The following is a 16,169-nucleotide window of genomic DNA, read 5'->3' as shown; positions in this document are numbered from 1 at the left end:
ACTAATAACATTATCATGAATGCCAGAGCACACGTACATTTTGCCCTGCAAACAGTTTCCACACAGATGTGTTCTGCTCATGCGTCATGAATGAGACAGTGCAGTGTTTCCTACCAGAGCACATCCCGGGCAGGTGTTTCCGTTCTCACAGGTGCGGACCCTGGAGTGGACGCCCCCGCCACACTCAGAGCTGCACTTGGTCCAGGAGCCCCAGGGGGTCCAGAAGATGGGCTGAGGGCAGGGCATGCCCTCGTTACAGAACCTGGAAACATTTAGATATGTACATTTATTAATACATGTAGATATATAGATGTATATTATGGATATAGATATGTTATATGTAGGTATGTATATGGATATATTGAGTTGTACAGTATTTGTGTATCTATATATATGGATTTATAGTTACTGTATATGTAGATATGTCGATATAGATTTATAGTAATTTTTATGTATATAATTGGAGGTAAATATATGAACCAGTATATATATCATATCTGCTCTTATATAGTTATTCAAGTATATTGAACCATTGCTGTCTATTGTTCTCTATTATATTGTAGTATTATAGTAAAGTAATGATAATGTAATACTATGCATTATAATTACTTCTATAAAAACATACATACATAGTAGCACAACTAAATGCTGGGCGTTTGTTTTGTTTTCTTTTTTTTGCTTAGATTTTTTTTGTTTTTGACTATATTTATATATAGATATAATTGAGTATTACATCACTGTATTGAACAGTTACTAAAGTAGGTATGGGTGTTTTATAAGTAAGCTTATTGAAACTCGTCTTGTTACATGTAAGAATGTAAGATTCATAAGTAGGACTCGATACTTCAATATTACTCCGTTTCGAGCATGTTGGTGGTGACTTGTATTCTGTTTTTTTTTTATTACTTTTTTGTACTCTTTTTAACATGCGTGTTCGAAATAAAATCTTCAAATCAAATCAAATCAGAACCTGTGGAGACGGCGGTGACAGTCGTTTTGAAAAGGACTGAGTGTGATGAAAGTAGAAGAGTGGGGACCACAGACGGAGACTTGGACTGAATTTATAAATGACAAGTGTGATTGCAAAGCTCAAAGTTTTATTCCGTGATATTACAAAATGATAGTTGGTGATTTGTTGTTCTCATAACAGGCCAGTCTCTTTGCAGGCTCATACTGTAATAACTGCTGCCTCCAGCCCAGAATACACTGAGACTTATAGATGTCTCAGATGAAAGATGAGCAGCATTAATCCTGTCATGCATTAATTATTAACATACACAATAGTGCAGTCTATTTATTACATACAACTATTACATCTGATGTAACATGTAGCAAGCAAAGTCTTATTAATTTTTAATTTTCTTCAATCTTTATTTCTTTTCAGAAAGTTACCACGTCCACATCATGCAATTCCTTCACAATTATGTAATGAGGAGAAGCTAGGATTGTATTTTTACCCATCAAGTATATTTATTCTCATTCTAACTGAAAAAAGTTTGTTTATTACTGATATAAATATTGAAATGCCACCAAAAAAGTGAATACAATTAAATTAAAAAAATGCAAAAAAACAAAAAAAACTAAAGATTAAAATGATGTGACAAGACCATGTTGTTCATGGAAAAGGCAAACTTGCAATTAGGCAAAAACAAACCCATATACTGAAAAACTGCTAGGTGATATCTTTGATCATATCTTTAAAATAAAATGTAAAAAAGGCTCAAACACTGCTGTTGTAATAGTCTTGCAACCAAGGACACCAATGACAAGAGGCAGGGTAAACATTTGTAATGGCTGAGCTAAACTTTGAAACCAGCTTGAAGTTCAGATTGAAACTAAACCTGGTTTAGCTAAACCAGCTCTAGATTCAATTCAGAATACAGTAATCCCTGGTTTTTTCGCGAGGGTTACGTTCCAAAAAGAACCCGTAATAAGTGAAATCTGCGAAGTAGCAACCTTTTTTTTTTTTTACAATTATTATACAAGGCTTCAAATAGCCTCCACAGCATATAGCGTCCACTCTGTAGCGTCTTTTTCTCCTAAAGCCGCGGTGCAGGTGTGTTTTTTTTCTCTTTTTTAACATAGTTATGTTAAAGCCGCGGTGCAGGTGTGTTTTTTTCTCTTTTTTAACATAGTTATGGGTCGTTGTTGTCGCTCTTTTTTCTTCTGGACAAAAAGATTCTTATAAACCAACATGCTACCATGGATTATATCTGAGACTGTAATGAACGATTCATCAAAGGTCCCGTTCATGAGCTGCTGCTGAAGCTCATTGGCCGTTCACAGCGTGTTGCTAAGCAACCAACGTTATTGACACAGGAAGTGCAGAAGCGGGGAGACTGTTTAGCCAATCAGAATGCAGAACAGGATGCACGATGTAAATCCGTGAAGCAGCGAGACGTGAAAGGAGAACCGCGTTATAGCCAGGGGTTACTGTAGTGGATTTACTTTTGGTTTCCGTGCTCCTTCAGTTATACGTGTTTCTCCTCACCTTTCGTCCCTGCTCGGCCCCACACACACCCGGCCTCCGTGCCGGGGTGACGGGTTGTTACAGGAACGCTGGCGCAGCTCGAAGCCTGTTCCACAAGTTGTGCTGCACTGTCCCCATGACGACCAGGGAGTCCAGCCTCCATTCCTACAACACACACAAAAGGGAAAAGTGTTAGAAATCACAATTTCACATTTGCCTAGTAACATAATTAACAAAATGTTGGTATTCTTTCACACGTTGAGTTGAAGATTGATAAATGCTGAAAAAAGCCTTTTTAATTTTAGCCATCTAAATCATCGCTCCCATTCTGGAGGCAGAAATACAAACACACAAAGAAAGATCATTCTGACTGGGAAACATTCATTCAATTTGCTTAAGTGCTTTGTTCCTGGGTAGCTCTCCTCCTGATTTAATTGCCACTTTCTGCAAAAAGCACAATTCAATTTCAACACCAAGGATTAAATCTGGCATAGCTATCCGGTGGGAGGAAAGTGCCTGAACCATTTGTCTTTGCTCTTTAATTTGGCTGAATACCCTTCAGATGGATGCAATGACTTGATGTCACTCATTTTTGTGCCATTTACATTTCACTTCATGATTTTTCTTATGTTTTGTGAGGGAGTAAATTGTTCCCTGGGGTAAATGCATGCAAGTTCCCCTGCAGTGAACAGAAAGTGTTAGAGAAGCAGAGCTTATTGTTTCCTTCCGCCTTTCCTTTGTTTGTTTTACATGACAGAAGCATGTCCACTTCAATCCCATCTAACATCCTTGTTAGTCTTTTACACACGCAGTGAGGAGAGATGTAAATGTAAATGTACTTTATTTATATAGCCCTTTACAGCCACCTCTAGGTGAGATAAAGTGCTTTACAGAATAAAACATACAGAAATACAACATATAATCATAAGACAGAGCAAAAAAATAAATAGAATAAAAGAAAAAGGGTAAAAAGTGACACCAAACTACCGGGTATTAAAAGCCATTCTAAATAAATAGGTTTTAAGGCCCAGGTCAGAGATGGAGCGTAAGTTGCAGGGGGGTTGAAAAGGCTCGGTCACCCCAGCGTTTGAACTTTGACCTGGGAACTTTCAACAACAGTTGGTTTGAGGATCTCAGCCCTGCCATGCTCGCGCACCGTTAAAAGCTCAGATAAATAGGGGGGTCAAGGCCATTGAGGGCTTTAAAAACAAACGTGCAGTCAAAATTCGGGTTATTGCTAATATTCCGGTTACAGAAACATTCGGAATATTCCGTTTACATGGTAATTAATCATTCGGGATATCTGGATCAAACCAGCGACGCGCGGAGAACGTGATGACGCAATTCCCATAATTTCTGCTTCTTCTTCCTGTATCCAAATTCAAAACAAATGCTGCTTCGCGCAACTTTTTGCTCACCTTCTTTTAAATGTCACTATCCCGGTACTTTCTACCGTCTACAAATGCAGAAATGTTCATATCCTTCATTACATTTATGAAGTGATTAGTTTCCTCTTGGTCTTGTGTTTCTCCGTGTTTATAAGAACTTCCTGGACTCAAAAGACCAGGATTCCTTGTGAACAGAGCATGTGCAGAAAACAAATTCCTGTTCCGTTTGATGGGGAAATCCCGTTAGGCGTTTACATGACCCAATATTCGGGTTTTAAAAGGGTTATTGATGCATGGAAACACAGTCACAGTTTCCCCAAACACAACACTCTTTGTCTTGTCCTGGTTTAAGTGCAGGAAGTTCTGGGCCGTCCACTGCTCGATGTCAGCAACACATGCAAGCAGGAACTTTGTGCATCGATGTCTCTGGGCTTCAATGGCAGATAGATTTGCAGATCATTTGGTGTTATATTATATTATAGTCATTCTGTGATTTCTCTTTTTTGTGATTTGACATGGGATCCTAAATGAATAATTGTTTTCAGATGTTTACAAAAAAATTAAAAATAAATCAAGATGATGATTCAAATATGCAGTGATATGGCAGTGATGTGAATGTTTGCGTTGTGAACTACCTGGAGCAGTTTGACACCTCGATGGTGGGGCCTTCACAGTTCTTGCCTCCGCATCGCGGGGCGGGACTGTTGCAGGATCTGGAGCGACACAAGCAGGAGCTCACGCCGTCCACAGAGTCCTCGTTGTTACACGGTTGCCATGGCGTCCACAGGCCGAAGCTGCCGTCCGTCGTCTGGTTTCTCAGCTGGAAAACAACAGTCAGTCATCAGGCGACTAACTCAAAGGGACAATGTCACCGTGACTGCTCAGAGTACGCCGAGAAGTCCTTTTAGATGTCATGACATTTGCTGTCAGACAAAAAAGATTTCAGAGTAAAAAAACGTTACCATAATTCACTTCTGCTAAATTCATTACATTTGTCTAATTTTCTTAATTTTAAGTCAAATTTCTTCTTCTTCTACTTTACATTTTTGCTTTAGATCTGTACCTGCACTGCAAAAACTCAAAATCTTACCAGGAATATTTGTCTTATTTCTAGTTAAAATGTATCATTTATAGTCAAAAAATCTCATTACACTTAAAACAAGAGTCATTACCAGAAAAATAACTTGTTATTTGACAATTTTCCCCTGTTTCAAGTAAATTTTCACTTGAAATAAGTAGAAAAATCTGCCAATGAGACAAGATTTATCTTCTCATTACAAGCAAAAAATCTCGTTCCACTGGCAGATTTTTCTACTTATTTTAAGTGAAAATCTACTTGAAACAGGTGAAAATTGTTGTTTTTTCCAGTGATGAGTCTTTTTTTTTTTACAAAAAATTAGACATTTTAACTAGAAATAAGACAAATATTCTTGTTAAGATTTTGAGTTTTTGCAGTGTGAACCCCTTTCACACTTTGCCTGTTGTTCATTAAACAGACTGCAACTAATATTGAGCCCTGCAACAGTAAATAAACTCAGACCTCGTCACATCAGCATCACTTTCAAACCGCACAAATGTCTCGTAACAGCATTATTTAGTGATCAGCTGTTCTGAGGAGTTTGGCTGTGTATTATCACATAGTTTGTGTGTTTTTTTTTTAACTATTTTAACTTTCTGCATATGAATTTACCCACAATAATGAGTTTTTCTATTGTATTTAGGTCAAATGCATGAGAAGGGTTTTTTTAAGTGCTTGAGTTCCATCTTATGCTTCACACAAACACACACACACACACGCACGCACGTACGCACACACAAACCTACTATTGAGTAAGCTTAAACATGCAGAAAAATATGCATGTTTAAGCTGAAAATTGTATTTTTAGCTGCTTCCATCCACTGCTGCTGTGTTTCATATCTTTGCCAAGTTCATTTGAATTGTTCCAGCAACACAACTTGGGGTTGTCATAAAACCATAACTGTGAGGACTTTGTTGTAAACAGCTTCCATGATGTTCTGCCCAGTCTCACACAGAAAGGAAACACTGCATGGCACTTTCACTTTGACCAATAACTGAATGAATGAATGAATGCCATTGCTTTTGAAGATATTTGAACCAATTAAAGTTATTTGATCCAGGCCCACAAAGGGCAAACTTCATTTATGCACATCACAGACAAATACAAAATACTATCTAAATGTGTGTAATCGGGCAATTTAGTCAAAAGCTGTTTCGTGAAGCAAAAAAAAGAAAAGTGGGCTACTGCTGTCTTATGCAAATATCAATGAGCCAAAAGGTTTGGAGATGATGCCAAGTGTTGCATTTGGAAGCCGTTACTGTAAAAACCACCACGAGGTCGGAGAGAAGGCTAAACGTAAGTGACAAAGAACATCGTTAGGCTGCAAAATGTGCACTTCCATCAGAGACAAGGACCAAATCAACAGTTTGGTACATTGAAGGGGATACAAAGCAAGCATTCAACTCAGCAGGGTGGAGATGGCCGGAAGAAAATGGGGATGGATGATCCTTAACGGAACAAAAACGCGTTTTGGCTAAATGGGGAATTGCCCACACATTCACTTCAAGCCACAGATTATTACCTTTTCAAACAAACTCTTTCATACCCTATCCACAGTTTAGACTTTGAAACTGAGAATTTCAAGAAAGGAAAATCACATTTGAAATCCAGGTGCAAGCATTTCCAGAGTTGCAAAAAATGCAGATTTTCAGATACAGGATATATACAGTAGATATATTTATGTATACACAAAATTCCCTATTGCAAGCTATACATGCCCTTAGTTGATATCCAGTCAGTGAGTTATTGAGAAGAAATCATTTATATTTCAAAATGACGGATTAAGATGAAAATAAATAATGCTATACAGGCAGATAATGGCATCAACATGTGCAGGATTTCTGTTAATCGAATGTTTGACCCAACAAAGATACAAACTGGATCAATATATTGTCTCTGTAAGGTGTAATAAATGTGCAGGCAATCCCTCATTTCACCAAAAGCCAACTGAGGAACACTGCAGCAAACATACCGTTATATAAGAGTACAGGTACACTGGGTTCATCACAGTGAAAACATTTATAAACCTCAGTCATCAAAAAGCCAAATCAGACTTTTCCAAAAAAAGATGATGCAAAAAGTCAGAGCTGAATGAACTAAGATCAACATGCATCAAAATGACAGGAATGGAAACGTGTCAAGCATTTCTGGAGCAGCTTATGAACTGCAAACATGATGAAAGCAGCGTGATAGCATGAGCCTAAAGGAGTAGGGGGATAAGCAGGGATATACCGACGCTGCAGATTCAGCCAAATGCAGAAAAAGTTGGAAAAAAATGATCCCACTGTCCAAACATTCTTGGATCAAACTGTAGCTGACAGTTTTTTTTTTATTAACAAAGATCTACAGCTATGTATATGTATGATCGAGAAAACTCCATTAACAGGCGATAATAATCTACTTTACACAATAACTATTTAGTCTACAACTCTACATAAATGATTCCCATGACGTGAGTCATGTGACTAATGTCAACTTTAGAGCGGAAAAACGAGCTAGTTAGCTGTTTAAGAAAAGAAAATTTGTTGTGAAATTGACTTGGCTATTTCCTATTTAACGCTAGTTAGACCTGATGGATAAATTTGTGACAATAACGAAGCCTAAAGCTAGAGATTGTAACGTTACAGCTCGGCCTAACGTTACTTCTTCCACGTCTGACGAGGCCAAAGTTCCATCAACCATAAACACATGTAGCTAATAACCCAGTCAGGAATTGGTGAATAAGGTGATATAAGCAGAATAAAACACATTCAAAAGTTATTATAAGCCAGGCTTAAAATGTGACCCTTAAAAAAGGGCAAAAATAAGAATTCCAAGCGGGGAACCTGCTCTGTTTTTCTCTCATCCAAGGGGTCCCTGGGCTAAAAAAGCTCAAAGACCCCTGAAGTACAGGGTGCTGATCGATCAATCCTGCCTCTGTGTCATGTGACCAGAGAGCACCTGAGTGTTCCAGCCTCACCAGGTCTGGAGTGACAGCCCAGCTCCTTTCTCCCAGTAAACGCTGCAGGTACGTCCCTCTTACCGGACACACGGTGATGTTCTGCTTCCACTGGCTCATGTTGGAGCTGTCCTCTAGCGTGGTGCATCTGCGCTGCCTGAAGTCCCAGCCGCAGTACGGGTCCCGGGCCTCCAGGCACAGCCTGCACGATGAAACAAAGAGGGAGAGGGAGTAAACCGAAGGTTAAAGACTGACATTAATACATCTTAATACACCAGAGTTGGACACAAAGTCCTAATATCTGTATTCCAACGACACCCCTTGTAACAACAGGGAAAGTTGTATGGAGGCAAGGCAAGTTTATTTGTACAGCACAATTCAACACAAGGTAATTCAAAATGCTTTACATCAATATTAAAAGCAGCAAGACACAATTAAACAGTAAATAATAAATAAAATGATAAGAAAAGAGGTAAAATAATTAAAAGCACAAGTTGTTAAAAAGTAAGGGTAGTAGAGTACAGCAGGTACATCTCATTCTTACAATGGCAAGAATTACGTTTCTATACGGTCAAAACGTACAAAGACCGGGTCAAATACAGTATTACTAAAGTAATCTGTGCCGATTCGTGCGGTGAATCAAACCAATTTTAAAATTCTACGTCACAATGCCTGCATACAGGGCTTATCCATAACTTTGCGCGGTTTTCAAAAAGTATTTAATTTAAGATTACGCTTAAATAAGAAATAAAATGAAATACAATTATAAGAAATTAGGTAAAATAATAAAAAGCACAAGTTGTTAAAAAATAAGGGCAGTAGAGTACAGCAGGTAAGTATTTAATTTAGTATGGAGCTTTATGATTTAATTTGACTCTGTGTAGAATTTCCTCTATATTCGTCTCCTTTATTCAAAACATATCACACACAAACTGAATAAAACTTCCAGGAATTGGGTAAAAAAAAAATAAAAAGTAATTTCAGAACAGAATGAAATGAGATCATATGAAATTGAACTCCAAACATACCGTAGTAGATGGATAAAACCCACCATCCTGGTTACTGAGCCAACACGGTCTCAGAGCTGTTACAGATGCATTTCACCTGACTGAAAAATGACTAAAAGCTGTTTAAGATACGTAATTCTCCGCGCTCTCGCATCCACAACACCATACAGCTTACGTTACCCAAACAGTGATTAAATATTTGTAAGCTCCTCCAGTAAAACAGAGGCTTAATGAAGGCTAATTAAATCTAAAGCTGTTAATGAAGAGGCTAAGCTGCTGGAGCTGATCTGGATGCCTTAAGAACACAGAATAAAAGGCAGCAACTGAAAAACTCGTTCTTTCAAAGGCTTCCCTCCAATTTCTGCATCCCTTTCTTCAATTACCCTTCCATACCCTCTAGACTTGTTAATTATAAGACTGTAGCTTCTCTTCCTCCTCTCTGCGTTTCTGCTGAAAGGAGCGAGTCTTGTTTTCGCTTTTCCTGGCAGAGGCTTTTGTGGTTTATTTGCAGAACACTGTTGTGTTTTTTCGCCCGGAGGTTCAGGAATCTCCATGTGTTGATACAGCTCCCAGTGCCAGGGCCGGAGCAGCGCGCTGAACCTCGTGTTACATCTATACAACACGCCGCTGCCTCGTCAGCACGTCAGAGGTGACCCCCCCACACATACAAAAAATAAAAAATGAAATAAGCATGCACTCAACTGGAGTGACCTGCCGTCTCTGGAGATCTGTGTCTCGGCCAGTCGGCGCATCACAACTCCCCTCGTGACGCTTTCACCCTCACCTTTTGTGTATATACAGTACTGGAGTTGAGGGGGGATGAGGGGCGATGGCATCCCCCCTGAAATAAAAACGGTCAAAATCATCCCCCCCTGAAATAAAAATGCTCCAAATCATCCCCCCTGTAAAACTGTCATCCCTCCTTTCCATCCCTTATGTCATTTCATCAATGAATGTGGTTTTACTGCTATTTCAACATTTAGAGCCATCACCAGAAAAATAACACCAGAAAAATAACTTATTTGACAATTTTCACCTGTTTCAAGTACATTTTCACTTGAAATAAGTAGGAAAATCTGCCAGTGGGACAAGATCTATCTTCTTATTACAAGCAAAAAATCCTATTCCACTGGCAGATTTTTCTACTTATTTCAAGTGAAAATCTACTTGAAACAGGTGAAAATTGTTGTTTTTTCCAGTGATGAGTCTTGTTTTAAGTGTAATATGATTTTTCTACGAAAATGAGACATTTTAACTAGAAATAGGACAAATATTCTTATTTTGAGATTTAACAGCGATCCATTTTACTTATCCTGTGAAGGACAGAGTCATATTGATAAGTTCAGAAAAGTGTTTTTTATTGTTGTTTTGATGTATTTGATGTAAGCCCAGTGGATATTTAAAGCTTACAGAAGGCTGCATTTAACTGCTGCTATGTCATTCCTGCAGTATTTCTGCAGGTGTTTTGGCACAAATTATCTGTCCCCATATGATAAAATCCACCATCCGCCCTGACTTTTTTTTACAACTCGAGTACTGGTCAGAGGTGACACCCCCCCCACATACTGTACAAAAAATAAAAAATGAAATAAGCGTGCACTCAACTGGAGTGCCCTGCCGTCTCGGCCAGTCGCTGCATCACAACTCCCTTCGCGACGCATTCACCCTCACCTTTTGTGTATATATGTTTCTTTTTCTGTTCTACTGTAGTGCACCCACAACACCCCTCAAACACATGACACAATCATAATAAGGCCGGCCACAGATTCACAGTTGGGTGAGCATAATGGCTCTGTTGAGAGGGCGGCGGAAGGAGCTCGCTGGCATTTTGGCTCAAGGTTGGACACATTGTATCTGCGATGACTTAGATGTGTGGCTTCACATCGCCATCGTGGCTGAAAAACTCTCATTTGTCTTCATGATTACTAATACGCTCGGCTCCAACACACCATTACCGAGATCATCTAAGCGGAACAATTAAGTAATTCGAGGATGAAATAAATATGAAAGTGAGAGGTAGAAGAGATCTGTAGAGAGCTGGATGAGCTTTGTGTGCCAGAAACAGGCTTGGTGGGGAGAGGGGTGACCTTAGGCAAGGACCAAAGCAGATTTGGATTCATGCTTAAGAGATTTCTGCTGGGAAGGAGGAGACAAGTTCTGAAAGATTTTTTGTTTCAATTTTAAATGTTAATATAATGGTGTCAGAAAGAGAAGCTCAGAGAGCGGCGGGGAATATCTGGTAAGTTTTTTTATTTATCAGCGTCATGAATTTTGTAACCCTTTTCACATATAAACAGTACTTGAGTTGTAAAAAAAAAATCAGGGGGGATGGTGGATTTTATCATATGGGGACAGATAATTTGTGCTGCAAATGACAAATAATATAATATATTACAAATAATAGCACTGACCAAAACACCTGCAGAAATACTGCAGGAATGACATAGCAGCAGTTAAATGCAGCCTTCTGTAAGCTTTAAATATCCACTGGGCTTACATCAAATACATCAAAACACAACAATAAAAAACTGTTTTCTGAACTTAAGTAAAATGGATCACTGCAAAAACTCAAAATCTTAACAAGAATATTTGTCTTATTGCTAGTTAAAATGTCTCATTACACTTAAAACAAGACTCATCACTGGAAAAAACAAAAATTTTCACCTGTTTCAAGTAGATTTTCACATGAAATAAGTAGAAAAATCTGCCAGTGGATCAAGATTTTTTTGCTTGTAATAAGAAGATAAATCTTTTCCTACTTATTTCAAGTGAAAATTGACTTGAAACAGGTGAAAATTGTCAAATAAGTTATTTTTCTGGTGTTATTTTTCTGGTGATGACTCTAAATGTTGAAATAGCAGTAAAACGAAAGTTACGCCTGTAACTACGGTTCTATGAGTCCCGGATGACCGCCAGGCGGTGCTGTAAGCACTGGATATCTTCCCTCGCGCATGCGCAATGTCGAGTACAATACCAACAATGTCACGTCACCCGTGACCCCTGCATGACCCCCGGAAGGGTATATCTTCCGGCGTCAGCATGGGATCTTCTCCTAGAATCTTCTCGCGAGAGCACGAGGATTCGGAGTGACCGGCAGGCCTGGCGGTCATCCGGGACTCATAGAACCGTAGTTACAGGCGTAACTTTCGTTCTATTTCGTCCCTACTGACCGCCAGGCGGTGCTGTAAGCACTGGATGACGAATACCAACAATGTCACGTAGGATCCCGGTCACATACCTCACTGACCAGGGGCAGAAGGACCCGGGAGTAGAACCACGCCCAATGGTTGGGGAGTGGCGACATTGATCCGGTAAAACCTGGAGAACGTGTCTGGCGACGTCCATGAAGTCGTGGTGCAGATGTCCTCCAGAGGCACCCCCTGCAAGGCAGCCAAGAAGCCGCAACGCTTCTGGTCGAGTGGCACCTTACCCCCACTGGTAAGGGGCGGCCACTGGCCCTGTGGGCGCGCTCGACGGTGTCCACCACCCAGTGGGACGGAGCTGTCCAGAAACAGCACGCCCCCTGTTGGGGCCACCATGGCAGAGAACAAGCTGCTCCGACCGTCGCACAGGCGCGGTAGCATAAGCAGCAAGGGCCCGTACGGGGCACAAAGGGCTTGGCCCACTCTCTGCAGGACCTAGGGCAGGAACGCCACGTTCGGCCACAACGTAGCCCCTGAGCTGACTGACAGGGCATGTAACTCATCGACTCGCCGATGTCATGGCGAGGAGAAAAGCTATCTCCATAGAGAGCCACTTCAGGCCCACCCGGGCCAAGGGCCCAACAGGGTGGAGAAGAGAGGGCACCTAGCACCATGGGCAGGTCCCACACTGCTCGGGGGTTTATATGTACGTTTATGTTCAGGTTCTCTGGAAAGCGTCTAGAGACAACACCTGTTGTATTAGACGCTATATAAAAATCGAATGGAATCGAAAACTGGGGCCTTTGGGCTCCTCGGGGGGGGCAGCCTCAGAGCCCCCCTGAGAAAGAGAAACCAGCCGGCGGCACCCCACGGTGGCATTCTCAACCAGGGCATGTTGCGATGAAATGACCGCCACATACACCCTTAAAGTGGACTGAGCACGGCCACCATCCAGGAGGGACCGAAGGGACCCCAGGATCGTGGCCACGGGGCAAAGAACAGGGTCCTCTGCCCCGTCTGCACACCAGGCAGAGAATCTCCCCCACTCGCACTCATACCAGAGGCGGGTGGGAGGCACATGGGCATTCGAGATGCCAGCCCTGACGGGTTCAGGACAGCTTGACAACAATGGGTCGGGCGCCGCAGCGGCCAGACTCAGAGCCAAAAGCGACGGGGTCGGGGTGCAAAACCTGAATCCCCGGCTGGAAAAGACGGTCCCTCTGGGGGGCGTCATGTTGTGTCGCAGCAGAGCCCCCGCAGCAGTGGAAACTATGTTTCCCCGGTCGGAAGGGGGCCACCAAGAGGAGCCCGTGAGCCCTCTGGAGGACCCTCTGCAAAGGCGGCTTGCGCCGGGAGAGGAAGTCCGTCACCCGGTTCCTGTCTCCAGGCAGGAACATCGCCCGAAGGCCGGGCAGGCGAGGAGCTGTCCACGCTAGGAGGCCCCGGGACACCTGCAGCAGCTGTGCAGAGTCGGGGCCCCCTCTCTCTTGCTGATGAGAAAGTAGCTCAAGTAGAACCCCCAGGCCGCGGCGGGGGGTCCACCGGCATGATGGCGCTCTTGGCCAGTAGGGCGGGCAACACCTGAGCCCGAGCCGGAATGTTTGCCGGGTCTCTGACGATGGTCATCTCAACCCGGCCGGAGATAGGAGGCCGGTGTCGGAACTGCAATACGTACCCCTGGGCTAGGGTGGAAACCACCCGGGCCCCAATGAGCAGGCAGCCCAGTAACCGAGCTGCTGCCGGAAAAGTAGCTGACGACCGGCTCCGTGGCCTTAGCGCCGTCTCCCCCGGGCTCCGGACGTCCCGGGGGGGCGACGGTCGGGATCAACGCCCCGACGCTGGTGGGACGGTCCGCGCACAGGGGGGCGAAAGTCACCAGCAGGCTGATTCACAGACCGCTGAAAGCCGCGCCGGCCGCCGTGGGCAGGCGGCCGGGGGCGAGGCCCGGGGGCCGCTGAAGGGCCTCCCGGTGTACAGGAGGCGGCCGCACCCCTGTGAAGGTACACCAGCCGCTGCCTGGTCTCATCAGCCAGGGCGGTGCGGTTCAGAGCTTCCAGGGCAGTTGCCCCAAACAGCTCCCCCGGTTCTGCCGGTGCCTGACGAAGAACCCTACGAGCAGTCTCCGTCAGGGGTGACTGCGCCAGTCAGACATGACGGCGCGTGTGCACCAGGGTGGACATCAGCCGCCCCAGTTCCCTCGTTTGGGAGGCAAAAAGCCTGTAGGGATATGTCACACATGTCCTGTGTGGAATCATCCACCTGTGCATCCTGCAGGGAGGTGGAGAGAGCCAGTAGCAGATGAAAAAAGGGTGTTCCCCAGCCGGCCGATGCGTGCCGCTGTTTCATAAGCCTTACAAATATGCCCATCAGTAACCCTACTCTGGGTAGAGGGGCACTTGGGATCTGGCTTCAGAGCCTCATCAGGAGCCACTATCAGTGCTGCAATGGAGGGCTCGATGGGGGGGGGGGCATGTGGTGGAGACCAGCCACAGCAGCGTCCTCCATCGCCGTCAGAGCACGGTCATCAGCCGGCTGTGACATCTCTCCAGCATGAGTGCAGCTCCCTCAAAAAAATCCGACGAAGACGGAATGTGAATTCCACCGGAGAAGGATTGCGCCTGTGGAAGGCGCTAGAGGCCACCTCCGCACGCGGTGCATTCGGCTGCAAGTGTGCCAGGGCAGTGCGGATAATGCTCTGCACGGAGGAACAAACCGTCCCCTCCCGAGAGCTCTGGGCAGATGAGTGCGAGGAGAACCTCGAGCGCTGTGAGGCCGGGTCCCCTGATGACACGTTGAAGTGGCTCGCCGAGGCTGCAATGGATATGGCGTCCTCCGGCAGCGGCGGTGGCGACCCCAGAGCAAACTCTGGCATGGCAGGTTCCACCTGGCCAGTACCAGGTTGCAGATTGAGGAGGGGCGCCTTCATCTGCTCCATGTCGGCAGCCAAGCGATCTACCTTCGAGGAGAGCTGGCTCGTCATCCGCCGTCGTTTGGGGGCCCCCACCACTCTCTTTGCCGATCGCTTCAGAGAAGACCCCGGCTGAGATGAGGGGAGGCTGGCCAACGGCCCCGCTGCTCAGGGCCGAGGCACGACACGCAGAGGTCCTGGTCATCCGCAGGGTCCAGGGCGGCCATGCAATCTGGGCATGAACGCTCCATCACAGCGACCGGTGGGAGAGGGAGCGGACACGCTGCCGTCACCACGGATGTGCTGGCAGGAGAGAGGAGCGGACACGCTGCCGTTCACACGAATGTGTCGGTGGGAGCGGTCACGCTGCCGTCACCACGGATGTGCCGGTGGGAGAGGGGAGCGGACGCGCTGCAGTCACCACGTAGGTGTCGGTGGGAGAGGGGAGCGGAAACGCTGCCGTCACTACAGCGAGCACGCTGCCGTCACTACAGCGAGCACGCTGCCGTCACCACCAATATGAAGGCGGGAGAGGGGAGGGCCACGCTACCGTCAGCACGGATGTGTCAGTGGGAGAGGGGAGCGGAAACGCTGCCGTCACCACAGCGAGCACGCTGCCGTCACCACCAATATGCAGGTGGGAGAGGGGAGCAGCCACGCTCCCGTCAATACGGGTGTGTCAGTGGGAGAGGGGAGCGGAAACGCTGCCGTCACCACAGCGAGCACGCTGCCGTCACCACCGATATGCAGGTGGGAGAGGGGAGCAGCCACGCTACCGTCAATACGGGTGTGTCAGTGGGAGAGGGGAGCGGAAACGCTGCCGTCACCACAGCGAGCACGCTGCCGTCACCACCGATATGCAGGTGGGAGAGGGGAGCAGCCACGCTACCGTCAATACGGGTGTGTCAGTGGGAGAGGGGAGCGGAAACGCTGCCGTCACCACAGCGAGCACGCTGCCGTCACCACCGATATGCAGGTGGGAGAGGGGAGCAGCCACGCTACCGTCAACACGGCTATGAGAAAAGGCAAAAATAGGCGTCTTTACTCAAAAAGAAGAGAACAATCCTCTCTCGTTTCTTTCCTTTTTTTTTTTTTTTTTTCAAAAGAAAAAAATAATCAGCAAGGAAAAAACAATGTCACATTAATAAAGTGGGAGAGGGAGCGAAACGCTGCCGTCACCACAAATGAGCCGGTGGTAGAGGGGCGTGGCCTTCACCACGGCTGTAAGAAAGACCA

The 16,169-nt window shown here is 44.8% G+C and overlaps 1 protein-coding gene across 4 annotated transcripts in view; it reads right to left on the bottom strand.

Moving 5' to 3' along the window:
• sema5ba (sema domain, seven thrombospondin repeats (type 1 and type 1-like), transmembrane domain (TM) and short cytoplasmic domain, (semaphorin) 5Ba) overlaps positions 1 to 16,169 on the bottom strand; it is a 310,185-nt gene that overhangs the window by 36,411 nt on the left and 257,605 nt on the right. For all 4 annotated transcript variants that reach the window (XM_061723153.1, XM_061723155.1, XM_061723156.1 and 1 more), the window contains 4 exons: positions 7,960 to 8,077; positions 4,494 to 4,678; positions 2,492 to 2,635; positions 115 to 262 (listed from right to left, as the gene is read on the bottom strand). In XM_061723153.1, the coding sequence (XP_061579137.1) occupies positions 115 to 262; positions 2,492 to 2,635; positions 4,494 to 4,678; positions 7,960 to 8,077 (595 nt within the window). The remainder of the gene's footprint in view (positions 1 to 114; positions 263 to 2,491; positions 2,636 to 4,493; positions 4,679 to 7,959; positions 8,078 to 16,169) is intronic.

The sequence above is a fragment of the Cololabis saira genome, chromosome 6, assembly GCF_033807715.1.
Source record: "Cololabis saira isolate AMF1-May2022 chromosome 6, fColSai1.1, whole genome shotgun sequence".
NCBI lineage: Eukaryota > Metazoa > Chordata > Actinopteri > Beloniformes > Belonidae > Cololabis > Cololabis saira.
The sequence above is the reverse complement of the archived record's forward strand: the minus strand, read 5'-3'. Positions and strand labels throughout refer to the sequence as shown.